The sequence below is a fragment of the Marmota marmota genome, unplaced genomic scaffold (genome assembly GCF_001458135.2).
Source record: "Marmota marmota marmota unplaced genomic scaffold, marMar, whole genome shotgun sequence".
Lineage (NCBI taxonomy): Eukaryota > Metazoa > Chordata > Mammalia > Rodentia > Sciuridae > Marmota > Marmota marmota.
Window position 1 is genome coordinate 547,615 of NW_026000222.1, and position 27,449 is coordinate 575,063.

At 50.9% G+C, this 27,449-nt stretch overlaps 1 protein-coding gene across 4 annotated transcripts in view; it reads right to left on the minus strand.

The window, feature by feature from the left end:
• Positions 1 to 6,518: 6,518 nt before the first annotated feature.
• Positions 6,519 to 27,449, minus strand: part of Spg7 (SPG7 matrix AAA peptidase subunit, paraplegin) — a 31,724-nt gene continuing 10,793 nt past the window's right edge. The window contains exons 5-17 of one of the 4 annotated variants that reach the window (XM_015495945.1): positions 26,894 to 27,033; positions 25,779 to 25,881; positions 24,681 to 24,806; positions 24,259 to 24,421; positions 23,735 to 23,908; positions 15,474 to 15,598; positions 14,375 to 14,477; positions 13,450 to 13,560; positions 11,840 to 11,955; positions 10,260 to 10,416; positions 8,656 to 8,822; positions 8,005 to 8,082; positions 6,519 to 7,430 (exon numbers count right to left, since the gene is read on the minus strand). In XM_015495945.1, the coding sequence (XP_015351431.1) occupies positions 7,230 to 7,430; positions 8,005 to 8,082; positions 8,656 to 8,822; positions 10,260 to 10,416; positions 11,840 to 11,955; positions 13,450 to 13,560; positions 14,375 to 14,477; positions 15,474 to 15,598; positions 23,735 to 23,908; positions 24,259 to 24,421; positions 24,681 to 24,806; positions 25,779 to 25,881; positions 26,894 to 27,033 (1,764 nt within the window). In that variant the 3' untranslated portion in view covers positions 6,519 to 7,229. The remainder of the gene's footprint in view (positions 7,431 to 8,004; positions 8,083 to 8,655; positions 8,823 to 10,259; positions 10,417 to 11,839; positions 11,956 to 13,449; positions 13,561 to 14,374; positions 14,478 to 15,473; positions 15,599 to 23,734; positions 23,909 to 24,258; positions 24,422 to 24,680; positions 24,807 to 25,778; positions 25,882 to 26,893; positions 27,034 to 27,449) is intronic. The other 3 variants (XM_048792639.1, XM_048792641.1, XM_048792640.1) reach the window with 3 other exon arrangements.

Below are 27,449 nucleotides of genomic sequence, written 5' to 3' on the forward strand. Positions count from 1 at the left end.
CTAAAAAAAAAAAAAAAAAAAAAAAACAACTAAAAAAGTAGTAAGGCACCTGGGGTTCAGTCTCCAGTGCCAAAGGTGGGGGAAAAGATGCTGCCTGGAACACCTGGTAGAAGTCAGGTCTGAAATCGACATCAGAATCAAGGTGGCTGTAAGAAAATAAAATTTAAAAAATAAAGTAATTATATATATATATATTTGTGATATATATATATTTTAGATGGACACAGTAGCTTTATTTATTTATTTGTTTGTAGGTGGTGCTGAGGATTGAACCTAGCAACAAACACATGCTGGGAGAGTGCTCTACCACTGAGCCACAAACCCAGCCCTAAAGTTGTGATTTGGAGACTACTCTGCTGCACAAAACCAAAATGGACACAGATTCTTGAATTTTATTTTGTTACTGAGAATTAAATCCAAGGGCACTTAACCACTGAGCCACATCCCCAGCCCTATTTTGTACTTTATTTAGAGACAGGGTCTCCTGAGTTGCTTAGTGCCTTGCCATTGCTGGGGCTGGCTTTGAACTCAAGATCCTCTTGTCTCAGCCTCCTCAGCCACTGGGATTATAGGTGTATGCTATCATGCCCAGCCCCAAAAGGACATAGAATCCAACTTTTTGAAGCCCGAACATTCCTGATTTCCTATGTATGTAAAATTGAGGGGCAAAGAAAAGTTCTGATATGAAATTCTGCTGAAAATATAGTGTTGTCACTGGGAACAATTAAGAAATGAACAGTTGTGCAGATTTGGCTGGCATGTTTTTTTTTGTTGTTGTTGTTGTTTTAACTATAGAAACAGACCCAGTCCCCTGGCATAGAATTATGTAGACATGTCTCTGCCCAAGAATTTATGTCCTGGGTGTGGGCCTCAACTAAGGAGGTCCAGAATTCCCAGATGAACACCCATGGAAGGATGGGGCATAGGTCCAGATCTTCTTTCAGGACTGACCCCCAATTGTGGGGAGCCACTCCAAATGCACACAACTTTAAATCCTGATGCAATAACTCGTGGCTTTCCCTTGCTTGGATAATAAGGTGTGGCTCTGGAAGTGGCCCTAGGAGTAGGCAGCACCCAGAGGGGTTGAGCTACTCTCACCTTGTAATCCTACTCCTTGCCTCATTTGAATGGCTTCTTCCCAATAAAAGAGTTCAGCACCTGTCCCTCGATCTCCCTTTCCAAGGACCCCTAAGGTCAGAGAAGCCGTCACAGGACCCAAAGAGAAAGATATTTGTCTGTCTCTGTGTGGCTATTTCATGCAGCCCAGTTCCCCTAGAGTGACCCTGAGTGTTTAGTTGTGGAATGCGACAATTGGCGCCTGAACAGGGACTCCAGGGTGAATTTTAGAAGTTTAGTAGGTTTGGAATTTCCTCCAGAAGTTAAGCGCCCTTAGGATTTCAAAGTATTGGGGGCTGAATTGTAGAAAGTAAGTGAATTAGGCAGAAGAAAAATCTGTGATAAAAATATTTAATATCTGGGAATATTTCATCTTTAGATTAAAAAAATTATTTTTGCAATTCTAGAGACCCTAAATAAATGTGAAGAATTATTAAGATGATTAATGGGATATATTGTTAAGTTCATTCCTCTCCCATGGTAAAAGTGCTTTTGTGGACCTTTTTTGGATTGTTTTTGTGAATCTTTGTATTTTGAAATATTAGGTAAAGATTTTTTGGGTTTATGTACTAGAAGTCTGCACTTGGAGAGTGTGAAAAAGGGAAGAAGGATTCTATGATGAGACTTGATACAAGGATTCTTTACCTGTAGAGAAGTGAATTTTGTTTTTCTGTTGTTTTGTGAATATTCAGTTTATACTGGACCTCTGCTACATTCTTGTCCTACAGATCAGAATGGCTGGAACTTAGCCGCTGCTCTTTATGGGGTCTGTAACTCGACCCACTGCCTGCAGTGCTTTTAACCCTTAAACGACCTGGCCTGGGTGCCAAACGCAGATTGCCTTAAAATCTGATAGTAACACTGGCGTCTGCCCTTAAAACTCACTTTTAAAGTGCCACGTGCTGTAAGGGAAAACACTTGCTGCAGCAAGCGCAGGTGGCAGACACAAGGCAAACTACTTCCCGCAGGGTGGAGAAAAAAACAAATCATAGCAATGCGACCGGCTAGAGAAGCTCAAGGTGCCTCTGCCCCTGACAATGGGCAGTCAGCTCCAAGCTGTTTCCATCACCGTGGTAACCGAAGGAAGCCTGGCTGGCGGGAGGAGGCTTCTTGGTCCCGCCCCCCGCATTTCCACAGGCTTCCCACTGGTCCTTGCACTGTCACTCAGACAGGACTTCTGGTTCCGCCTTCCAGCCACTAGCCTGTACTTCCTGTTTCAGACCTACTAGCGGGAACTACACAGAGCCTACATTTTTAAGAATGCCCACCTGTAAATGCTAATGAAAGATATCTTTTTCAGGCAAAATCTAATTCCACAGATTTCCACATTGCAGCCCTGAATTTAAGTTATTTATGAGCTAAATAACCTGATGATTTTTTTCTCTATGGTTATGTTACTAAATAATGCTATTAATGAGAATTATCCAAAATATGTTTCTTTATATTTTGCTTTTAATTTTGAAGATTATGAAGATGTATTTGCTTGCCTCAGGAACAAAAGCCGGCAATGTTCCTGTGATAATCAAAAAATCCTTATTGTCATTCCTGACTATATAATCACAAGAAATAAATATATACACAAGGATCTTATTATGTGATGTCATGTATATAAAAAATGCACTACTTATTCATGGAAAATTAAAATGGATCCAAATATCTTAAGAACCACGTGGTTACATAAAGTTTATACAATTATAAGTTATGCTGTTATTCCTGGTATATATTTTTCTAGGTATTTAGATAACCTATAATTGTTAATACATAAAATAATTAATATATGTCTAATTGTTTATCCATAAAATAATTAACATATCTAATTGTTAAATATATATTTATCTAATCATTTTTCTTCAACAGAAAACACATAATTTAGATATTTCTAATACATGCATTTACCTAATGCTCTGCCTTTTAGTTAGATATTTGAGATAAATATATTTTACTATAAATTTGCTTTCAAGAGATAATACAATCATCAAGTAATCTCTCAGATTATTGTACAAACGTTATAAGATGATAAACAAATACAATTCTGTCTACAGAAGTATCCAAGGGCTTTAACTATATTTTCTTTTTTTTTTTAATATTTAGCTTTTAGTTGGGCACAATATCTTTATCTTATTTATTTTTATGTGGTGCTGAGGATCGAACCCAGGGCCTTGCACATGCTAGGCGTGCGCTCTGCCGCTGAGCCACAACCCCAGCCCTTTAACTATATTTTCTTTGAGACATTTCTTCTTATCAAGGTACAATAATTTGTTTAGATTCTAAGGTTTTCAGAAGTTGTGCCAAAGTATAACCAGGAAAAATTCTAAAAGGAAAAGAAGATACTTTGTTCAACAGAGAGGAAGCACATATTGGAGGTCCTAAGAAGAAAAAAAGAAATCATCTTTGGGTAAAACAACGTCTTTATATTCTAGATTTTAATGATAACAGTATTTTCCTAAATAGGAAAATATTTATATCATTATTCAAGACAGATGATATAGGAAGTTAAAACAATTGAAAAAGATTTATATGTACTGGACTGGCTATAAAAATTTTAACCAATTAATTCAAGGATATTTCAGACTATTTCCCTAATTTTACTATGTTGATGTGAAGTAAATTTTGTCCATATTTTGACATGTTAAAGACCTATTAAAATGTTAAGTTTATTTCCTTTAAGGAAGGTCTTTATTGCCTAAGGATTCTTACTATTTAAGGCAAGGATTAATTTTGGTGAATAAATTTACATCCTTGATTAAACACTAAATACATTAAACTGCTGACTTAGATCCCAATTTTGACAGTTCTCCTTGGAGACTAAATTTGATTGATTCAAAGACACTGATGATTCTTGCATATTATTTTTGTTTGTTGAATAGTTGTGAGATTTGGGAGAATATTTTATTAGGATTAATGTTCTCCAAATTAAAGTCGTACATTGGTTTTGAACAATAAAAGTTACAAACCCTTCAATTAAATTTTAAAAAAAGTTGCAAACCTTGTTGGAAATTGGTATTATATAAGTTCTCTGATTGGACCTATGATCCATGAAACATTATATGATATTTATATATCACTCCCTACACTGGGAAGTAAACTTAATCATATTTTCTAAAAGACAACTAAGAGATACCTAATTAAAAGATAATATTCTAAAATAGACTGATTTTTTGAGATCTTCTCTCAGTAAGAGATTGAGGGTTCTTTTTAAATTGTCCATTTACACATAATATCAAAATGAATCAACTGATCTAGATACTAAAAAATCACAGTGATTAATAAAATGTCTCATTTTCATGTCTAACCTCAGTTACCACTAATAGAGAAGGCCTTTACTCAATTTTATTAAATAAAGAAAAGGGGGAAAACAGGACCCGTAGGCACATACTAGACCCATTGTCATACTGAGTCTTACTGCTACCGAACAAGATTTAGTCAATTAATCAGATTTCAAAGGAGAGTTTAAACCTGTCATGATGATAACCACTGAGCAACCTGGCCCAGGAAGGTCAGTTCCCAGCTGCAGAGGTCATAGTCCAGCAGCTTCACGGGCTTGTCAGGTAAGTAAGAGCCATGAACAGAGTGGTGTGGACCCATTTCTCAGGTCCACCCCTGTAACTAGATTGATTGTACTGATACACAATTACAGACATAACCTACTCATTCCAAACCAACCTGCATCTGCTGTGGCTCCCACCTTCCCTGCTGGTGTGTCCTGAGAGTAACTCCAGAGTTCTCTGGGCTTCAGAAAAACCCAAGCTAAATTGGGCGTGGTGGCAATAATCCCAACAATTTAGGTGGAGGCAGGAGGATTCCAAGTTTGAGGTCAGCCTAGGCAACTTAGTGAGACCCTCTCTCAAAAAAAAAAAAAAAAAAAAAAAGGGACTGGGCATGTAGCTTGATGGTAAAATGCCCCTGGGTCCAATCCCCAGTAACAGCTTCCTTGTCTCTCAGCATATGGAACGCCCCCAGATATACAATCCATTTTTTTAAGTAGGTAGACATAATGCCTTTATTTATTTTTTATGTATGTGGTGCTAAGGATCGAACCCAGTGCCTCACTCATGCTAGGCAAGCACCCTACTACTGAGCCACAACCCCATCCCCTCCTTTTTAAAAATTTTTAAAAATATTTTTAGTTGTTGATAGACCTTTATTTCATTTATTTATATTAGTGCTGAGATTTGAACCCAGTGCCTCACACATGCCAGGCATGTGTGCTACTGCTGAGCCCCAGCCCACAATCCTGGTCTTTATAAAACTATCACATACAGGGCCAGGCCTGGTGGCACACGCCTGTAATCCCAGTAGCCCAGGATGCCGAGGCAGGAGGATCATGAGTTCAAAGCCAGCCTTTGCAAAAAGCAAGGCACTAACTAAGCAACTCTGGGTCAAAGATGAGATAGTCATAGAACCACCACCAGCCTCTCAGCTTCAGTCAGGCCTGTGGCCACACACAGGTCAGAGAGGCTCGCTGAAAATGCTTAAAATAGAAGTTAAAGTCCGCCATTATCTGAACGCATGGAAAATGGGGCATGATTTTGGGATTCAAGTGCATGTTTTCTTTCTTACCCTTCAGTGGCTTTCTGGGGTTGTAGTGATAGACACACCTGCTCGAAGGGCACGTTCTGGTCCCCCTGGGAAGGGGGCCACAGTGCACCTGCAGGCCTCGTGGTGCCCACAGGGATGCCCAGGGCAGCCCCGCTGCCTAGGGACCCACATGCTGCTGTTGGAGCTGGCACCTTGGGGACCTCAGCGGTGTAGGCATGACACAGCTGCAGCACAAGAGTGGCACGCATCCCAGAAGCCTGAGCACAAGTGGGGCTCACTGCGATCATCGAGGATGCCCAGAGTCAGCCTACAGGACTCACTTCTATAAATCAGAGCAATGGCCACTGACAAGTGCTGGGGGCCAGGCTGCACCTTGGTCCACTCCCCTGAGGTGCTGCCCTAACTGCTGTGGCCTGGACTCAGCCCATGACTCCCCAGAGGATACACACACAGCCCATTCAATGGGCAACGCAGGTGCCATGTCCACTTGAGGACAACTGCCAAGGACGTGCCCTGGGGCAGCACCAGGCAGATACCTCCCAGGTACAAGTCTCTGGTAGTACAGTTGGAGACCTGGGGCCCAGGCAGTGTCCCTCACAAAGCGCCCAGAGCCCCTGCCCCATGTACCTCCCACAGCCCTGCAGGCTTCCTCAGGGCGAGTCAGCACTGGGACAAAAGGAAGTGACCACGATTCACAGCTCCAAGTGCCATTGCACAGGGAGCGCGGAGGCACCAAGGGCAGGAGCTGCCAGCAGGTGCCCACCTGCCACTCCAGGAGCCAGAGCCAGGCCCCCGCTAGGTGTCCATGCTCCACCCTAGATGGCCTTCTGGTCACCACGTGCCTCAGAGAGGATCTGCAACCGGACTCTGTAACCTGGGCAGTGCAGCACAAAGGCTCTCCACCTGCAGGATTTTATTTTTCTCTGTGGTGTTGGGGATGGACCCGGAGTGTGCACGTTAGGCACGCGCTAACCCAAGCTGCCCCCCAGCCCCACCACAGAACTTGTCAGTGAAGCAGCGCGACCCTCAGCGGGGTCAAAACCCAGGTGTTTCCCCACGCACAAGGCTGGACCAGAGAGGAGAGGTTCCCTCCTCACAGCTGTCCACACGGCGGCAGGTGCGATGTTTCAGTCCTCTAGGGCCCAGTGCCCAGTCCCAAAGCTGTTGTCCCCTTGCTGAGTGAGTGCCATGAGAAGAGGACAAGTGGCTCAGAGGGCCCTTCATGGTGGACCCTGTTAGCATTCCATGGGAGTCTCAGGACAGGCCTGGCTTCAGTCTGATTGCTGGGCTGTCTCTGGACCATGCAGCCACACGTGCAGTGCGAGTCCTGGACCTGGGAACTGGGGCACCTCCACGTGCATTCCTAACGGGGGAGCGATGTGCAAATACCAGGAGTGCCAGCTGCCTCTGAAGAGGTGGCTAACACTGACAGAGACCAGCAGACAGGCCCGCCACAGAGGCCTGGAAGGCTCCACAGGCACAGGTGCAAATCTCACACGACAGGAAATGGGGCGGGGGTGAGGGGCCGCTGGGGAGAAGCCCTGGATCACCGAGGTGCGGTCGAAGAGCTGCAGCTATCTGGGCCAAGAGGGCTCTTCCCCCTGGGGTGTAGGCTGCTGGGCCACCTCCTCCTCCCCAGAGGCTTGCTGCTCCCTTTGGGCATCAATCCACCTCTGTGGTGGGATCATTTTCTTAGGCCCATGGGGCGGTGGGCCAATGAGAGCCTCAATGTCCTCATAGTTTATCACTTCCTTTTGCAGAAGGGCATTTGCCAGCTAGAAAGAACAAACACAGCGTTATGTGAGTTCCTGCATCGCAGGACAAGTGCCTTTGAGAGCAGGATATCTGAGACAGGGACGCGTTGCAGAGAGCCCCTCTGCCCAGGGAGGCCCTTCTGTGCAGGACAGCTGGGACGGTGCTCTTTCCAAGGGCACAGAGGCACCAGGACAGCATGTGCGAGACCTCCCACCCCCCACCCCCCCGCCTGGCCTTGGGACCATCCTCCAGCTGCAAGCCTCATCAACTCTCTACTTCCCTTCCAAGTCTCTGCTTGCTTTCAGCAACTGCACAGTCCTAACCGGGCAGGTCTGCTTTACAGTCAATGGGATCCCGACCTGCACCCATCCTCGTCCACCCTGTAGTGAGACCAAGGCTACAGAGCAGGGATGACCAACCCCATGCACCGATTCACATGCAGAGGCAGGTTTAGCCTGCAAATGAGCTGCCCACAGTGCTTGGTGAGGTAGGGGCTTGGGTCTGGGTCCCCCAACACCATTCCCAGCTGACAGAAGTGCCAGTTCAGTGTCACAAAACAAGAGGTGAAGAAACAGGTGCCCGCTTGGCCCTCACCGCCTGCAGCTTGTCTAGGTTGTCCAGCAGCACCTTCTCGGTATGTCTGTAGGCCTTGGTCACCAGCAGTTTTGCTTCCTGTGGAGGAAAGGGGCAGATCTGTCACAAGAAAGGACAGCTGAGTGCTGTCTACAGACTCATCCCCAACAGCCAGTTCCAACACCTAAGTGCAGGGAAGTAACACAGGCACACACCTTCCAGCTCTTGTGACAAACAGCGGTCTCCTACTCACACCTGTCTTAGGAACACCCATGTCCAGAAGCCTGCCCACCTGCAGCTACTCACACCCTGCTGGCTGTGGCTGTAGGGGTCCCACCTGTCCTCTGCTGTACCCACAGTAGCCACATGAGCTGCAGCAGCTGAAGCCATCCCAGGACAGACCTGCACACCATCCTGGCCCGGCCACAGGCTGCAGGGGGGTGTATACTGGCTTTGTTCAGTGCACTTGACATTCTCCACAGATTTACAAGGAAACATGCTCAACGGGCCAGGGTGACACCAGCACTTGAGAGAGGCGAACCTGAGTCAGGTCTGCAGCAGGGTACTCGGGCAACAGTGGGCCTCCTGAGCAGGACAGCTAAACACCTGCAGCAGCCCCAGGGGCCCCTCTCGCTCAGCAGGGGTGTGGCAGGGAGGCCTGAGCAGACTCACATGGTCCATCATCTGCTGGAGGCCCTGGCTGAAGGGGCGTCGTCCGATGCCCATGAAGCCCTCTTGTGCCTCGGGAAAGGAGACAGGCCCGATGCCAGGTGCCATCCCAAACTGCTTCACCATGGAGTAAGCGATGCGGGTGACCTTCTTCAGGTCATCCTGGGCCCCTGGAGTGCAGGATCAAGGAGGGGCACATTTCAGGAGCCCATGGGGCATAGGGGCACCAGGTTCCAGGTCCCATCAGAGCCCATGAGGCGAGGCACTGCACTCCCCTAACACTTTATCCCTGAGAACTTTCACTGCAACGCAAATTATTAGGAGTCTGCACGTGGTTCCTGCTCCTTAAGGGAGAATCTTAACACTCTTAAAAATGCTCTTGGGTTAGCCAGGTACAGGGCTGCATAACCCCAGAGACTCGGGAGGCTGAGACAGGAGAGAACTGCAAGGCCAAGGCCAGTTTTAGCAACTTAGTGAGACCCTGTCTCAAAATAAAAAGGGCTGGGGATGTAGCTCACTGGTAAAGTACCCTGGTTCAACCCCCAGTGTAAAAAGGAAAAAAAAGAAATCTTTTTTTTTTTTTTTTCTAAAAACAGAGAGAGAGGAGAGAGAGGAGAGAGAGAGAGAGAGAGAGAGAGAGAGAGAGAATTTTAGTATTTATTTATTTTTTTTAGTTTTCGGTGGACACAACATCTTTGTTTGTATGTGGTGCTGAGGATCGAACCCAGGCCGCACGCATGCCAGGCGAGCGCGCTACCGCTTGAGCCACATCCCCAGCCCAAAAGAGATCTTCTTGGTTTAAAGACTGCTCAGGATGCCTGCCTGGCTCACCCTTGGAAATTCTTTTTTTTTCTTTTTTTAATATTTTTTAGTTGTAGATGGACACAATACCTTTATTTTATTATAATATATATTTTTATGTGGTGTCAGAAATGGAACCCAGTGCCTCACGCATGCTAGGCACGTGCTCGCCCACTGAGCCACAGCCAAGCATGCCCATGGCAATTCTCAGCAGGAGGCCACTTCGTGTAAGGAGAGCCCATCAGCCTTGAGCTTGACATCCTGGTTGTGGAGCAGGGCCCTTTGTCACCTTTCTGCACATCCCAGTGGAGTAACCGCTTGAGAAAAGGGAAGCTGCTTCAATTTTATGCACTTTGATATAGCTGTGACCAATTAATCGCACTTATAGTCTGTACGTATGTAAATTTTTTTATATAATTATTTTAAAGGGCTTGCTTAGCTCCCAATCTTCTCTGGCAACAGCTCAACTTTTAAAAACAAGTGCATTGGCTGGGTGCAGTGGCACACGCCTGTAATCCCAGTAGTTGGGGAGGCTGAGGCTGAGGCAGAAGGATCAGGAGTTCAAAGACAGCCTCAGCAAAAGTGAGACCCTGTCTCTAAATGGCTGGGGATGTGGCTCAGTGGTCGAGTGCCCCTGAGTCCAATCCCTGGTACCACCCTCCAAATAAATAAACAAACAGTGAATGAAATAAACTGCCCTTGCACCACTGAGGTCTTGCACCAGATTTACCCCATCATGTGCACAGAACCCAAGGCTGTAACACAACCCCACTCTGACATCTCCAGATCCTGTGGGCCAGCCCTACCAGAAGTGACCCTGCTGAAGGAGATCGCCTCAGCTGCTCGACCACCCAGGGCCATGCACATCCGCTCGAACAGCTGCTCTGTGGTGAAGAGGTGCTGGTCTCTTGGGAGCATCTGAGCAAAGCCCAGGGCGGCATTGGTCCGAGGTGCTATGGAGACCTACAGAGGTCAGGGAGGAGTCAGAAGAGAGGTTAGTTAACGTCTGAAACCAGGGCTGCAGTTCTAGCTCAGCGGTGGAGGCCTAGAGGCCCTGGGTTCTATCCCAGGCCCCAAATAATCTAAAACCAAATTAATGGTTTGATAATCATGACTGCTGCAGTCACGCTCAGAGGGACAACCACATCAGCAGTCTCTCACAACACAACGAGGTCACCTGACTTGCAGCCAACAAACTATCCTGAAAAGGAAAGGAAATCTGAAATCCTGATGCTTCGATCCCACAGATGTTTACTGTTTCTGCTTTTTTCTGCTCTGTACTGGGGATGGAATCCAGGGTGCTCTACCACCATGCTACACCCCCAGTCCCTTCCATCTTTTATTTTGAGGTGTCCCAATAGTGCCCAGGCAGGCTTGGGACCGTTTGTGGTCCTCCTGCCTCAGCCTCCCAAGTCAACGAAACTCCCCAGTGTGCAACCACTATACACAGCTCATCATGGGTTTTTCTGCATGAATTTTATTATTTTTTTAATATTTATTTTTCAATTGTAGTTGGACACAATACCTTTATTTTACTTATTTATTTTTATGTGGTGCTGAGGATCAAACCCAGGGCCTTGCACGTGCTAGGCAAGCGCTCTACCACTGAGCCACAATACCAGCCCAAGTTTTTCTGCATGAATTTTAATTTTCTAAGATACTATTTGGCTTCACTGCTGAGTTCATGAGTGCCCTGTTCCTCACCCTGGGCCTGGCCCATCACTCAGTGCCTGTTGGACACCTTAGGTGCCAGTGGAAACATCCACTGGGCAGCATGCCACAGAACCAGCCTTCTCATGCTCCCCGAGACATAGAGGGACTGCCTGCTGCTGCTCAAACATGACCCTGACAATAATCTGCTACAGTGAACTACAGAGCAGTGAGGGGGGCCTGGACAGGGCCAGCTGGCCAGGGGCTGAGGTGTCTCCACAGAGCAGCTGCCCCTGAGCATACACCTCAAACCAAACTGCCAGCGTGGACACCCCAACTGTCAGAGCTGCTTTAACGGTCACTCAAGCTCCTTCAGACTTGCCTGTTTGCTTTGTGGAAGGTGCTACAAGATAACACCATTAGACAGGAGCAAGCTCAAGCCCGGACTGCTCACCAGAGAGTTTTTCCCTTGAATGCTGAGCTCAACTCCATGTCTGTCACTTCAGAGCCTTCAGTGAATGGAGCTTGTCACTGTGAAGCTGAGGGCAGGCAAGGGTAGCGGCCCTGGTCATGCCCAGAGTAAAGCTGTGGTTCAGATGCCAGACCCACCCCTGCCTCTGGCATCCTGTGTCTGCCACTGTCTGGAACCTGACAGCAAACCCCACATGCTTTGTTCTCAGGAAGCACAAACGCACATGGCATGTCCTGGTCATCTCCCAAGCCACCTGCAACCTACCTTCATCACAGCCTCTGTGTGCTCCAGCAGCCAGCCAACCAAGGCGTGGCCGGACTCGTGAAAGGCGACCACCCTCTGCTCCTCCTTGGAGAGGATCCTGCTCTTTTTAGCAGTCCCTGAAAGCATGCCAAGAATGGAGTTCAGTCCCAGGGCACCCCGGGGCCTCGGCAGTGGCTGTGGCTCAGCCCCCTCTCACCCACAACTGCCACTCGGGGCACCTCCTCTTAGGAGGGTGTGGCAGGAGGTCTCATCTTTTTCTTTGACAAATGCTGGATTCGTCCAGTGTTTGCAGACCTTAGGGACAAGTGCCACCCTTCAGTGAGCCTCTCCCTGCCCTGGTGGGCCTGCAGGGCTGGGCTCTCTGCTTGTGCTCCCTTGGGCCCACTGCAGCTCTGCCTCGGGTGCCCCTTCCTTAGGGGGGTCTCTGTTCACCTCTCCCTGGCTCACCCCTCTGGGGCAGTTCCATCCACTGTCCCAGACTTTCAGGTACCTTCCAGTTCCACTCCGTGCACAGTATTTAGTGCAGCATGCAACTGGGCCTCTACCCCCTCTCACTGTGAGACTGAACCCATCTAGAACACGCTGGCAGTGGCTGCTAAGATCACTTCTACCCAGCTGACCAAAGGGGTGTAAGCCTGAGGCCATAGGCCATAGGTCTCACAGAATGGATGCCCCTGAACCAGCATGCTGCACGTTCAGTAGGGACTAGCTGGGTACCCACAGACAGGGCCAGGACACACATAACAGTGTCCCGTGAGTGCCTTCTTTAGTAGACTGTTGTTCCCATGGTCTTATCTGCTAGGATGCTATTAACTGAAAGCTTATCGCCTTTTGCATAAAAATAAATGGTCATATAGAACAAACTCTCAGGAAGACAAGGCAGCTCCAATCCTGTCCTCTGTGTTTCCATCCTGTGACCCTGAGGACCTGGGTGACATGTGTCCAGAATGCACTCAAACTGAGGGTCACCAGGGCATGCTTCCTGAAGGCTGGTGCACAAGGGAGGCCTGAGCTCCTCTGACACTGGCAAGGAGGCTTCCTCTAGAAGACTGGCATGTCTTGGGCTCCTGTAATCATTCGAGCCCTGACGACAAGAACATGCGTGGACCACGTGTGGAGGCTGCCAGCAGAGCCAAGCAGCTTCTAACCTCACCCAGGTGCAGTCCTGCTCTCCTCAGAGAGCCTTGGACCCCACCCCGAGGAGCTGTGGTCAGCCCTGGGCCTCCCACCCTGCTGAGGGGCGGGGCACACTTGCGACACCCCTGCCAGTAGCAAGGTGTATACACCCCTCCCTGCCCTTGGGCAGGCTGCCTCCACATACCTGAACACCACTGATGCTTGGGCCTGGTCCAGTGGGCAGTGGCTCTCAGCCACCACACAGTCACGGCTCGGTGTGCAGAATATCTTAGAATTTGCCTGGGGAGCCTGTCTGCACTTATGTGAGCATGCAGTGTCTTTAGCTTAGAAAAGCAACACTCCCGGCTGCTTGGCCAAGCAAACTTGCGTCTGCACTGGCCACCTGCCTGCCTCTGCTCTCGCATCTCATGTGACTGGCCTCTTCCTGGGTATTTCTAGGCCCAGGCCTGTAGAGAGAGGGGCGCACATCATACCAGCCACCACACGCTCCACTGCATATTCAAAGCTGAAGGTGTGCACAGACGTGTGCCCCTCCCGTGCGGCGTGCAGCGCAGCCTCGTTACAGATGTTGGCGATGTCAGCACCTGTCAACACAAGCCCAGTGTGGGAGTGGGCACTCACTCTTCCCCAAGGGGGTCATAGGAAGGAAAGGGAGGGAAGAAAGTTCTCCAGGGAGAAAGAAGAGGGGAAAGCAAGTGGCCAAAGGGGAACAGCACAGGAAGTGGCAGTGAGTGTGGGAAGGTGACAGGAGGCCCAGGCAGGAGAGCACGAGTCAGAGCTCAGCCTGGGCAATGCAGTGAGATCCTGTTATGAGAAGCAAAAAGAGAAAGGGCTGGGCTGGGGCTCAGTGGTGGAGCGCTTGCCTAGCACATGTGAGGCACTGGGTTTGATCTCAGCACCAGACGTAAAGAAACAAAAATAATAATAAAATAAAAATAAAAACAAAGATGATAAAGGGCTAGGGATGCAGCTCGGTGGTATACTGCCCTAGGCTCAATTCCCAGCACAACACACACACACACACACACACACACACACACACACACAGAAAAAAAAAAAAAAAAGCCTTAAAAAACCTTGATCTGTGCTGCCTACTTCTACTGGCACAGCCAAGCCAGTGAGGGTGGTAGGAGCAGCGGGGCAGGCAGGGCAGGGCGCCCAGTCTGACCTGGAAGGCCATACAACAGGACACAGGTGGTGCCCCAGTGCTCTGCAGGCAGGGCCTCTGCAGAGGTGACCTCACCCCTGCTGCCTGTGGAGCTGCTGTTGGGGGAGAAGAGGCCTGCCTCCCTTAGGCCCTTCTGCTGCCTCACCCAGGCCTAAACTGACCACCTGCAGGTACAACTGAGACTGCCCACCCACCCACTGGCACCTGCCAGCCGCAGGCTGGGAACATACCACTGAATCCGGGTGTCAGTTCTGCCAGCCGCTGGGAGTAGAAGCTGCTGGCTTGGGTGAGCTTCAGACTCTTCAGGTGCTGCTCGAAGATCTCCCGCCTCTCCTGCCAGACAGGGCCACAGGTTGGACTCAAGCCCGCCAGAAGGGCACAGAGCAGTGCTGGGTCACCCCAACACCAAGACCTGCAAGGACTCACAAGAACCGCTGGCTTTTAAGTTAGTGTGCTGCATCCTAGGTCACCACCCATGGTTTGGAAAACTGATTTAGAGAGCTGAAAGCAGTGTTTTTAAAGATGAAAATGAAACATACCGAATATAAAAATGAAGCACATCAGCAATGCTGAGTTTATTTTGCAAAACTTCTGATTCTCACACAACACACACTGTATGTTCTAGAACTTTCTGATGCTTCTCACACAGTCAGGAGCCAGCCTCCAGTGCAGAGCCAGACATCTCTGGATCATCCCGTGTAGTGCAACACAAAGCACCTAACCAGCTCCCAGGCCTCCCTCCTCCTGCCCCACTACACGGGACCCTCCTCACTGCACACTGGGCTGATGCTCCCTTGGTGGCACAGAGGCTGTGGGGCTGCCAGGACACCCACCCCACCCACTTACAGAGGCAAAGCAAGCACTTGAGAAGAAGGGTGAGGATCCCAAGGTCTGCACAGAGCTCAAAGGAAGACGGCATGCAAGCATGATTTCCTAGCAAGGCTTCAGCAACTGAGCCAGGCCTTGTCTGAAAAACTAAAACGGCTGGGATGTGACTCAGTGGTATAGCACCTGCATTAAATCCCCAGGGCCAAAAAAGAAAGAAAAAGATCCCCCGCCCCCCCCCACAAAAAAATCCCAGATTTTCCTTCCCTGGATCTTGTCTCAGAAAATTGGTCAAACAAGTCAACCAGCCCTATCAAGCCCAAACGCCAAGGATGAGGACAGACCAGTGGGTAAGCACCAGCAAGCTGCCAAGCTGAGAGAGCAGGAGTCAGGGACGGTGGGCAGCTGGCACCCAGCAAGGGCTGCAGCAGGTCACACCAAGCCCCAACCCAGAGGGAAGGAGCGCCAGGCACCTGGCAGCCTACCGTGGAGGAAGGTGCTGACCTGCAGTGTGGGAAGGTCAATGAAGACATGACGGTCCAGTCGGCCGGGCCTCATCAGAGCCATGTCCAAAACGTCGGCTCGATTTGTGGATGCCAGCACAATGACATGGTCTGTGGTGCCCATCCCTGAGGAGACAGAGTGGACACTTGGCCTTCAGCGTGGGAAGCCTAGACACTGTGGCTTTCCCCTGTGGCTTCCCCTCTCAGGCCCAGTGAGAAAGCCATACCCACTTCCCTCTGGACTTGAGCTGTGAAGCCCTTCCTGCCTTCCAAACACAGTCACTTCCCCTGAGGGTCTGCAAAGACAGAACTGTCCCACATCCACTGAGGGCCCAGGCAGGGCGAGTGGGGCCCGCAGGGGATGGGATCCTGCCATCTCACCTGGGAGGTGCCCATTCCTCTCTCCTGCGCTGCAGCCGTCTGCCCTGCACACTAGCACTGTGCCTTAACACCTGGCCTGTTTCTACCTCAAGAAGTTGAAGTGGCTTCAGAAACAGGCAATGATCCCTTGTGTGTGTGAACTCTGACTGGACCTGATTGGAATAAACCACTGGCACAAAAGCTGCAGGGAAACCTGAGCCTGGTGGGTATTCCATGCTATGAACCTGGAGAGCTCGATGGACACTGTGAGTTTTCTTGACTGTAAAGACATATGCAGAACATGTGAGATTCAAGACCTTGGATCTGATTCAAAACATCTGCTGGGGAGTGCAAGGGAGTGGGAAGTGTGGACAGAGGAGGAATGTGGGGCAGACACAGGCTCACTGCTCCCTTTGCTTTGCCCCTGGGTGTGTGTGAAAAGTTCTCTAACACAAAGTTCAGAATGTAAAGATGCTGTGGTATCTGTATATTTATTTATTTTTGTGCTGCTGTAGACTGGATACAGGGCCTCATTGCGTGCTAGGCAAGCCCTCTACCACTGAGCTACACCCCAGCCCCTTTTGAGACAGGGTGTTGCTAATTCCCCAGGCTGGTCTCAAACTTGGGATCCTTTTGCTCCGTCTCCCAAGTTACTGGGATTAGAGGCATGTGTCACTGCACCTGGCTCTTCTGCAAATTAAGAAATCCCTAATAAACTGACATGAACTAATTTTTTTAAAAATATTTTTTTTAGAGAGAGAGAGATAGAGATAGAGAGAGAGAGAGAGAGAGAATGAATTTCAATATTTATTTTTCAGTTTGTGGCAGACACAACATCTTTCTTTGTATGTGGTGCTAAGGATCGAACCCGGGCCGCACGCATGCCAGGTGAGCGTGCTACCGCTTGAGCCACATCCCCAGCCCGACATGAACTAATTTTAAATTGCTGATAACCTTTTAATGAAAGTGAAACTTAAAAGAAATACTAGAGAGTGAGGTCCTGAAGGTGTGTCAGACTTGCCCTCTGTCCTTAACCAGCTCTGTATACAGGTTGGACAGTGAAGCCCCGAAGCCTGGGCCAGGGGCCTGGTCACCTTACCAAAGGCTGCCATCCCCAACCTTCATGGGATGACAGTGGCCAGGACAGAGGCGGAAGCCAACACAAAGCCTGCTCCCAAAGTACTCCAGAATTGCTAGGAACCTTCTCACAACACCATGTCCCCTGTCCTACAGCCTGCAACCTGACAAGCCAGGACCATTACGGCTTTGTCACTGTCATCTACCTCTCAAGAGGGGAGGCCGAGGTACACTGTCATCTTGCCAGCAGCAGGGCCAGGCCTGGAAGGTGGAAGGGAGGCTGGCTTTGAAAGGAGCCAAGTCGGCCCCAGCCTCTCTGCTCTGCCGCTGATACCTGGGTGTAGGCAGAGAGGACACAGGGAGGACTGCGGAGGCTGAAGGCTGGCGGATGCTGAACAGCCAGGAGCCTACACAGTTCACCGGGCCCTGCCTGGGGAGGCCTGCCAGGCGTAGTGCTCAGGATTCTGGAATGCCTCTCATCAGGGGCCCAGGACTCCTGAGATGATATGAAAGTGGGGAAATGTGAAGGGTAACAGGACAACGGTGCAGAGAAACAGGGGTGAGGGGGAGGGCGAGAGCCAGCATGGGACGGTGGGCTCACAGATGGGCTCCACAGAGGTGCGCTGGGCGGTGCAGACCGCCTGGGGCTGGTCCCTGCTCTCTAAAGCTGTCTGTTACGGCCTCACACACAGCAAGCTGACCAGCTCCCCGGCAGCTCTTTTCAGGCAGCAGTGGTGCAGTGTCAGAACCACGTGGGGACGACCGGTCATGCCTCTCCCACACGCAGGGTTTTCACAGTGGACTTAGCAAGACGCAGATGCCCATCGCCACCCACCCTCCAGCAGGACTGCTGCCTTCGAGACTGGCTTTCTTCCGTCAGCACGGTCCCAAGATCCACCTGAGCGGCTGGAGGAAGCTGCTTTCCACCACTGCACCATACACAAGGAAAAGGAAAGGCCAGTCTCATGGTTCACCCTCTGGAAGGTACCTTGTTTTAAGTTGCTGCCGGCAGTGATGTGTTCAGGCAGTCTACGAGAGCTTACAGGAAACACGTTTAGCTTTTTATTTTTTGTACCAGGTACTGAACCCAGGGGCACTTAACCACCGAACTAGACCCCCAGCGTTTTTTTGTTTTGTTTTGTTTTTGGTACCAGGGTTTCAACTCAGGGGCATCCCCAGCCCTATTTTGCATTTTATTTAGAGACAGAGTCTCACTGAGTCACCTGGCTCCTCATTTTTGCTGAGGCTGGCTGTGAACTAGCAATCCTCCTGCCTCAGCTCTCCAAGCTGCTGGGATTACAGGTGTGCACCACTGTGCCTGGCTCCCAGCCCTTTCATATTTTATTTTTGGGGGTACCAGGGATGGAATTTAGAAGCATGCAGCCACTGAACCACCTCCCCAGTCCTATTGTGTATTTTATTTAGAGAGAGGGTCTCACTGAGTTGCTTAGTGGCTCGCTGTTGCTGAGGTTGGGTTTGAGCTAATGATCCTCCTGTCTCAGCCTCCAGAGTCACTGGGATTAGGGTTAGTGCCTGGCTTAATTTTATTTTGAGACAGGATCTCACTAAATTGCTAAAGACGGCCTCAAATTTGTGATCCTCCTGCCTTCTCCGGCCCAGCCCAAGTCACTGGATTGTAAGCATGAGCCACTGCACCCAGCTTGGATCACAAATTTAAATGTAAAGTTCTTTTTTTTTTTTTTAAATAAGAAACTCACGATTAGCATGCATGAACTCTAGGTTGATCCCTAGCACCAAATAGAGGGGGAACACACAGGAGAAAGTCTTTAGGATCTAGGAACAACAAAGAGTTCTTAGACTTCATACTAAAAGGAAGAGTCACAAAAGCAAAGGCAACAAACTGGGCTTCATCAAAACAAGTAACTTCTGCTCTGTCAGAGGACCTCCTGGAAAGGAGGACAGGACAAGCCACACACTTTAAGAACACGAGCACCAACCCTGACAAGGACCAGCCCTGGAACCCATGAAGCATTCTCAGAACTCCACAGTGAAAGCAGCCCATGCAGACGACAGCTGTGCAGTGCCTTCCAGGCTCTAGGCTGCCCTTCTCCTGGGTTCTGAGATTTCCCAGGCTCAGGGAGAGAGGCACCTAGGACAGTGCCTGCCCACTGGAGACAGACCTGCCACTGCAGCCTCACTGCCCCCACTATCCTCCCAGATGGGAGCCCAGCAGGCTAGAGTGGCCTCAGGGATACATGGCAATGTCTAGAGACACCCCGAGTCAACAAGCCCCAACTGCTCCTGCAGATACGTGCGCAGAGGACAGAAGGTGGCACATCTTTCACCATGAGGTCGAGCAGCAAAGCCCGGGCAGTTCCTGCAGGCCCTGGGGCCTTTGTCCCAGCCACAATGGCAGGTACTCAGGAAGGCACTAACAGGGACGAACACATCCTTCTACAGCCTCCAAACCTGTTCTATCCCCTCCCTTAGCGTCCCAGGCTCCCTGCTGTCAGCTTTGACAATCCTCCACTACTTACTCAGGGCTTTCTAAATTGCTCTTAAGGTTTCACCAAAGCAAAACAAAGCCAAACAATTTTATAAGCAGGACCTGCACATGACACAATAGGTCCCTTCTTTCCTAGCCAGGCATTAGGATGCCAGCCATCCCAGCTCCTCAGTGTGCACCTGACCCCAGGGCTGAGCTGGGCCAGGAGCTGCATCTCTAACTAACTTCCAACAAGGTCAGAGCTGCTGTGTGGAGCACATACTGTGGAACCCCAGCGTGATCCAAGTGCTCTGAGCCTGGGCATACCCCAGAGTCACCTGGACCTGGGCCACCACCTGACCTGGCATAAACAGTAGTGTCAGTGACCTTCTGGGGCTGATGAGTGGTAAAGTGGGTCACCTGCATCACTCACAAGTTGCCTGTCTTACCCACCTGGCAGGGCTGCGGGGAGAAGCCTGGGGTCCAAAGGCTGTGAGGACATGGGTGGGGCACCACTGCTGCCAGGGCCCTCTTGGCATTCCACAGTAGCTGCCTGGATGGGACAAAGTCTATGACAGACACTACAGAGCATGTACTCTTTATTACTTCCTAGTAATAAGTCCTAGCTCTGCATTTTCCCAACAGCCTTTCCTCATGCTTGTCTGCCTGGCTTCACCACTGCGGTAACCACATTCAAGACCTTGGGATCCCCCTCCTCTCCTGGTTGTGCTCAGGATCAAACCAGGGCCTCGTGCTAGTAGGCAAGTGCTGTCCCAGAGCCAACCCCCAGCCCCTAGGGATTTTCTGATGACTCCCACGTGGGACCCGAGTCCACAACACACCTGTTACTGTCCAGCACAAGGCATGAACACTTGCAGGAGGACTCTATGAACCTGGCCCCAGGTGGCCATGCAGTGCTCAGGCCAGTGGCCGCTGCTCCCTCCCCAAGCTGCCCAACAACCCCACAGATGCTGGGCCCCTGTGCCGAGGCCTCCCGGCTGATTTCCCTCCCCTGCGATTTCTCCAGGATCAGGTGTCCCTCACTCAGCTGCCTCCTCCGCACTTCCAGGCCCGCCTCTGAAGGGCTGTGGACACGCAGCTGCGTGGCACAGAGAGACTTGGGGGTGCTCGCCTCACTCCACAGCAGGCCTTCACCGGTGGGCTGCAGGTGGAGCCCGCGCCGCCCCCCCCACCCACCAAGCGACAGTCTTGGCAGTACAGAGGCTCTGCCTGGAGGCCATGTTCTGTGCAGTGCTCGGGTCTGAGGAAGGTGGGTGGACCTCAGGGTGAAGACTGCGCCAGCTGAGCGAGGTACCCCAGCCTGTGTGCTCACCCACGCATGCAGGGCAACGTGCAGACCACAGAACCACACAACAGGATGCGCTGCAGCCTCACTCCACAACATATCCTGGCCTCGACAGCTTGGGGCAGGTACAAGGGAACATCTACAAGTTGCTACTCCAGGCAAGCAGGGTCCCACAAGGCGGTGGGACATGGCTCTGGTACAGTGCTGCTGGGAGGCTGTCTGCTGGAGCCTGAGGAGACATGGAGCTCACTTCGCCCTCATCTCCAGTGAGGCCCACGCTGAGGTGCACATGGCCATCGAGTCATCTCAAGACTTCTAGCAGGCTGCACTTCAACGTCAGTCAGCACCACAAAAGCCAGCCATGCTCTCAGTCTGGTGCTCATGAAGGAGTCACCTGGTGTTTGGGGCTGATGAGAAGATCTTGAAGGGTCAGCACCATGCAGGCCTGGCCATGGCGGCTCTGGCGCCCTCCACCTGTCAGTGGTCACAAGACCGCTGTGCCTGAGCCCACACTACCTTCAAGTGTTCTTCAAGGCTCCAAGCAGCCCACTGGTCCTCAAGTAACCTCCAGAACACCGTCTGAGCCAGGCCACACCGCCAGAGACACAGCCTCCAGCAGCCGGTCAGGACCACACCCTGCCGCACACGAGGGACCACGGAGGCCTAGAGAAGCAACAGCACAGGGGCAGAGTCTCTCAACACCCTCCTAATGGGCAAGACCACTGCCTGAATGGCAGGTCTGGCTTCCCCAGGGGAAGTGGACACGCAGAAGGGCAGAGCTAGCACCGCTCCCTGTAAAGGCATGGGGCACAGATGAATCCTCAGCCCCTGGGCCTGGCCTGCAAGATGCTCTGAGGGGTCCCTAGCAGCACTTGCTCTCAGGACCTGAGCCACTGCACCTCACCTCTGAGGACACCTGTTCTCTGGGGACTCGACTCCCAGCAGTGTTTGCTGTTGGTGTGGAAGGTGGCTGTTGGGTTTGGTGCTCACAGCTGCCTGTGAATCACCGGACAAGAGGAGCAGTAGGCAGGGTGTGGGGCAGCGCCAGAGGCCACATGAACTCATAAAACCCACAGCACCACCTTGTTCATCACTGTCAGGAATCATGCAGGGTTTAAGGTCACCAGTGCTTCCACATTCAGTGGTCCACCTAAGGTCACAGCAGCCCAGGGACAGACACTCAACTGAGCACCAGATGAGACCCGCATGCGGAAGGGGCCCAACTCTTCCAGAGTCCATCTCAGGGACGAGGTGTGTCAGGAGTCCCATCAAGCACAGCCCCACCCTGATCCTGAGGACACCACAGCCAGGACAGGAAGTTCAGGGCTTCTGCAAGGGAAATGAATCTCAAAACCAGGGAAGGGAGGGACCCAAGGAGCAGGACCGCTGCTCAGATACCTGGAGCCACAGGCAGCCCTAGACACAGGCAGTGGGCAGGTGGACACCATATCCTGGCCTTCATAGCTTGGGTCAGGTACAAGGGAACGTCTACAAGTGCTGCCAGTTTTTGAAAGCCCATGTTATTTTAAACGAGCACGTTGCTACACAAGGCAAGCACTTGTGTATGTGCATGTGTATGTGTCTGTGTCTTTGTCTGCTGCCAATTACTACGCCAGCTTCGGGAACACAGGAGGACTCTCCCCTCAATAATCACACCTTAAGAATTACAGCCCCCCGGTGCTGGGGATGTGGCTCAAGCAGTAGCGCGTTCGCCTGGCATGCGTGTGGCCCGGATTTGATCCTCAGCACCACATACAAAGATGTTGTGTCTGCCAAAAACTAAAAAATAAATATTAAAAATTCTCTCTCTTAAAAATAAAAAAAAAAGAATTACAGCCCCCACAGGCAACCAGAATTCTGATAAAAGACATTAACAACAAACCTTCAGAGCAGAAACTGAGGGCAACCTGCATTCACAGCAGCCAGGCACACAGCGGCCTGGGTCTGCTGGAGGGGTTGCAGGACACACACACCACACCACAGGGGAACTTCAGGACACTGTGCTGAGTGGAATGTGCCAGTCACACAAGACAAACCTGTATGACCCACCCACGAGGCTTTCAGTGTCACCAAATTCACAGAGAAAACGCAGGGCTGTGTGGGCAGGAGGGAGCCAGCGTGCCACGGGCAGAGCTGCACGTGGCGGTGTGAACAGTGGATGTGGGCAACCAACTCAATGCCACAAAACTACACACAAGTGGTTAAAGTGGCTGGAAATGGGGGCCACACCTGTGACCCCAGCAGCTCAGGAGGCTGAGGTGGGAGGACAGCAAGTTCCAGGCCAGCCTGGGAAACTCAGCAAGACCCTAAGCAACTCAGTGAGACCCTGCATCAAAATAAAAAATTTTTAAAAGAGGGGCAGGGATAAGGGTCAGTGGAAGTAGCTCAAAGGAAAAGAGACTAACTCTCCCTCACTGGGTCATCTTTACTTCAAAGAAAAGCAAAGCCTGGGGCTGGGGTAGTGGTGCTGGGGCTGTGGCTCAGTGGCAGAGCATTTGCCTAGCACATGCGAGACCCTGGGTTCGACCCTCAGCACCACAAGAAAATAAATGAATGAATGAATGAATTAATAAAGGTATTGTGTGCAACTACGAACTATAAAATAAATAAAAAAAAAAAAAAAAAAAAAAAAAAAAGCAAAGCCCTGCAAGGCTGATCCAGAAGTTCCTTCCAGGGTGCTGCACAGCCATACCCCCATGCCCTGGGCAGCCTGTGACAAATGGGGGGCAGAAATCAGGCTGTGGCCTCCTCGCCAGCAGGTGGCCCTCGAGGCCCTGGCTTTCTTGCTAGACTACTGCCACGCCTGCCACAACAGACCTGAGTTACTTGAGGGCAGCAGGTGATAGACAGGTGTCCACTAACATGTTGCAAGGTGCCGACAGCCAGAGGATGCTCTCAGGATGACCCTGTCCACACCAGCGCAGGAGGGGCAGACAGCGACTGAGGGAAAGAAAACCTCTCACAGTGCTTCTCTAGACGCTGACTGACCAGCACTATCTACCCAAAAAGCCTCAAAACAATGGGACAGTCTCTTCCCAGGTGTGTGACAGGGAGGGGCGTGTTGAGCACTGACCATCCATCTCAACCAGGAGTTGGTTGAGGGTCTGCTCTTCCTCTGTGCTGGAGAAGCTGGACGTGGAGGTGGAGCGCTTCTTGCCCACGGCGTCAATCTCATCAATGTACACTATGCAGGGGGCTCGGGCACGGGCTTCCTTGAAGAGGCTACGCACACGGGCAGCACCTAGGCCTGAGGGGATGCAGACAGCATTGGAAATGGACAAAGAAACACATCCTACCTTGTGTTGGGGCCAGCAAAGCTGTCTGCCAAGGAGGCCCACATCCACACAGGTCCCCCAGCAGACACACACCAGCAGGGGTGGCTCTGGGGTGGCCAGACCAGTGGCATATCTTCCCAGCCCCCCAAGATGCAGGCGAAGGGCACTGACCACCTGACCTCCCAGGTTACCACAAGGATACAGGACCTGCTTTTTAATTCTAGTGGCTCCCCCTTCAATCCAGCTATTGAGGAAGAGTGTCTCAAAGAACCAGCTCAGACATGTGGTCAATGGCCTGTCCTCAGCCCTGACCCATACCTACCTCCAATGACCTCCACAAATTCCGGGCCAGCCATTGCCAAGAAGGGCACCTGGGCTTCAGTGGCTACTGCCTTGGCCAGTAGCGTCTTCCCACAGCCAGGGGGACCGAGTAACAATGCACCTTTTGGAACCTTGGCGCCAAGCTGAAGGAAGCGCTCCGGGCTCTAGAGAGCAATGGACACATGACACTAAGCCTCTGTCCCAGGGACGCTAAGGGGTCCACGCAGGGCAATTCACACCACCGTCACCATGGCTCAGGGCTCATGGTGACCAGAGGTGGCTAGCCCTGCGCTGTGCTAGTGCTATTGCTGGACAGACACCAGCACAGGTGTGGTGTTCCTGTGGGACGGGGAGGCCACCATCCAGGCCTCGTTCTGACCGTGGTTCCAGGCCTTCGGGAGGGAAGGCAGCACAGCTACTCACCTTCAGGTAGTCCACAAACTCTCGGACTTCCCGCTTTGCCTCGTGCATTCCTGCCACATCCTGGAAGCTCACGCCCTTCCCCGACTTCCCATCCACAATTGTGAAACGAGCCATTTTGAGTTGATTCTACATGGAAATGGCAACAGGCAGGGAGCTGTAACCGGAGAGAGTAGAGGGAGCCGGCAGCTACCATCCAGCTGGGCTGACACGAAACCCACCTCCCCCACGTCTCCATCCAGGTGGACCTCCCCCCACAGTCCCTGGGACCAGCCCACTCCCCCATTCACATGGGACAGATGGGCTCCCGGGCCACTCTTCATTCACACGGGAGAAAGGGATCGGTTTCATTGTTAATCAGTATGAAAGTTGTCTAGCAATTTGCCTTTAAAAAAGACACCTCTCCTGGGGCTGGGGTTGTGGCTCAGTGGTAGAGTGCTCGCCTAGCACATGTGAGGCCCTGGGTTCGATCCTCGGCACCACATAAAGATAGATAAATAAAGGTATTGTCCATCTACAACTAAAAACATTTAAAATAAATAAATAAGTAAGTAAGACACCTCTAGGGGACAGAGCTGTGAGTTAGTGGTACAGCGCTTGCCTAGCGTGTGAGAGGCACTGGATTTGATCCTCAGCACCACATATAAATAAATGAACAAAATAAAGGTCCATCAACAACTAAAAAAAAAAAGAAAAAAAAACATCACAGTGAGAGCCTTCATCTGGGGACAAATGAATGTGTGCATGCTCAGTGGACCCAGGGATGCTCCTCCATGAGGTGCTCCCTCCCCAGCCCAGACCCCAGCAGCTAGAGGACACAGGAGAAAGAGCACACTCAAGAAATGCCCCCGAACAGGGAGGCCAAGACAAGATAGGTAGCACCGTACAGTCCTGCCCCACAGTGGCTCGGTGGGGAGGGGCCTCCAGCCAGCTCTGAGAGCCTCAGGAGGAAACATGCTGGGCTTCCGGGCTTCCGGCCCGGTTCTGCCACAGGCCAACTTCCACTTGCCCTTATTTTGTTGGCTGGGAAAGGATTCAGCAAGCATACAATACGCAACAACACCCAGGACTCGCCCAGCAGGCTCGAATCCACAGACTTACGAAAGCACTGAATCCGCCTTCCCTTCCCGTCATCCCAGCCAGACGGAAAATATACCACAGGATGGCCAAGCCCACCGCTGTCATCCCCAGGGCATACAGGGCACTGGGTGAGAGAGAGGGGCAGTTATGAACACTGAAGTGTCACTGAAGCAACTGACAGAAGCACTTTACAAAGCCAGAACCACCACACCATCTTCTCAAAGGAGACCCCTGCCCTGGGAGCCGTACAAAGAGCGAGTCCCACTCTCACCAACCTCCCTCCTCTGCGAGGTTTCCAGAGTGGTCAGACTGAGCACGCCAGCAGTAGAGATACCCAGGTACCTGACTGCCCACAACCAGGGCCAACTAGGGCAGGTGCTGTTTTCCTCTTGATGTTGGGGATTGAACCAGGGCCACGTCTCCAGCCAAAGGGACATTCTGAGACAAGGGTCTCACTAAGTTGCTCAAGCTAGCCTTGAACTTGTGGTTCTCCAAGAGGGGATTCTTTATGCTTCGACAGTTTCAAGGAGTAAGGCAAAACAAGCCCAACAGCAAAGAAGCAAGCCCTGGGATCCAGCCCTCCACAGGAGGAAAGAGACAGCTGTCTTGGCCGGTCTGTACCGCCTGCCATATGCCTATCACATCTACAATAAAATCAGAAGTTCCCCTCAAAGCAGAGCTTTCAGGAGCTGCTTACAGAGTTTGGAGGCACATCACTGTGAAGGGGGATTTTCTCAGGTGACAAACCCACGATAAACCTTTGTACGTGCTGTTTTGTTTGTTGGCCCCAGCAAGGTTGCCAATGATGTGAGTGATGTCACTTAGGCTGATGGACCTGTCAGTTCCAAGGTGCCTAGTGCCTATGCATGTTTCTCCTCTCAGAACCCCAAGTCATCACATTTAACATTCCCACTTACACCCTTTCTTTTCCATTTTTCTATGACAGCCACTGACAACGTGCTGAGTTAGGAAACACCACAGGCAACTGCAGACGGAGACCGAGAGGCGGTCCAGCAGGCAGGTAGCTCCCTCTCCAGCCGGAATCCAGCCCCACAAGATTCCTGCCTCCACCTTGCTCCTGACAGCACTAAGCCAAGTCAGGGCTAGTCTAGAGTCAACCAGGACAACGAGCATACTTTCCAAAGAATCCAGTGCGCTTATAGGAAACTGGGATCCTGTCCTTGCTCTCGATGTTCAGCTCGTCTTCAGCTGCTCGAAGCTTCTCTTCAAACTTGTCAATGTTGGCGACCTGCATTCGGTACATCAAGGCCAGTCTCTGGGGCAGAAAGCAGAGGGGAGTGAGACAGGGCAAAGAGGCCACGGGAGGTGGCTCCGGCACACCTATCAACAGCATCAGGGTTCTGAAGAAGAGGCCATTCACAGAACACCTCGTTTGGGTACTAGGGATTGAATACAGGGATGCTCTACCACTGAGCTACGTCCCAGCTCTTTTTATTTTTATTATTATTTTTTGGTACTGGGAATTGAATCCATGTATGCTCTTCCACTGATCCATATTCCCAAGCCCTTTTTGAGAAAAGGTCTCATTAAGTTGCCCAGGCTGGCCTCAAACTTGAGAGCCTCCTGCCTGAGCCTCTGAGTTGCTGGGATTATAGCAAGTGCCCCTGCACCCAGCTTCAAGTGATGTTTTCCTTTAAGAGGGAAATTACAAAAAAAAAAAAAAAACAAAAA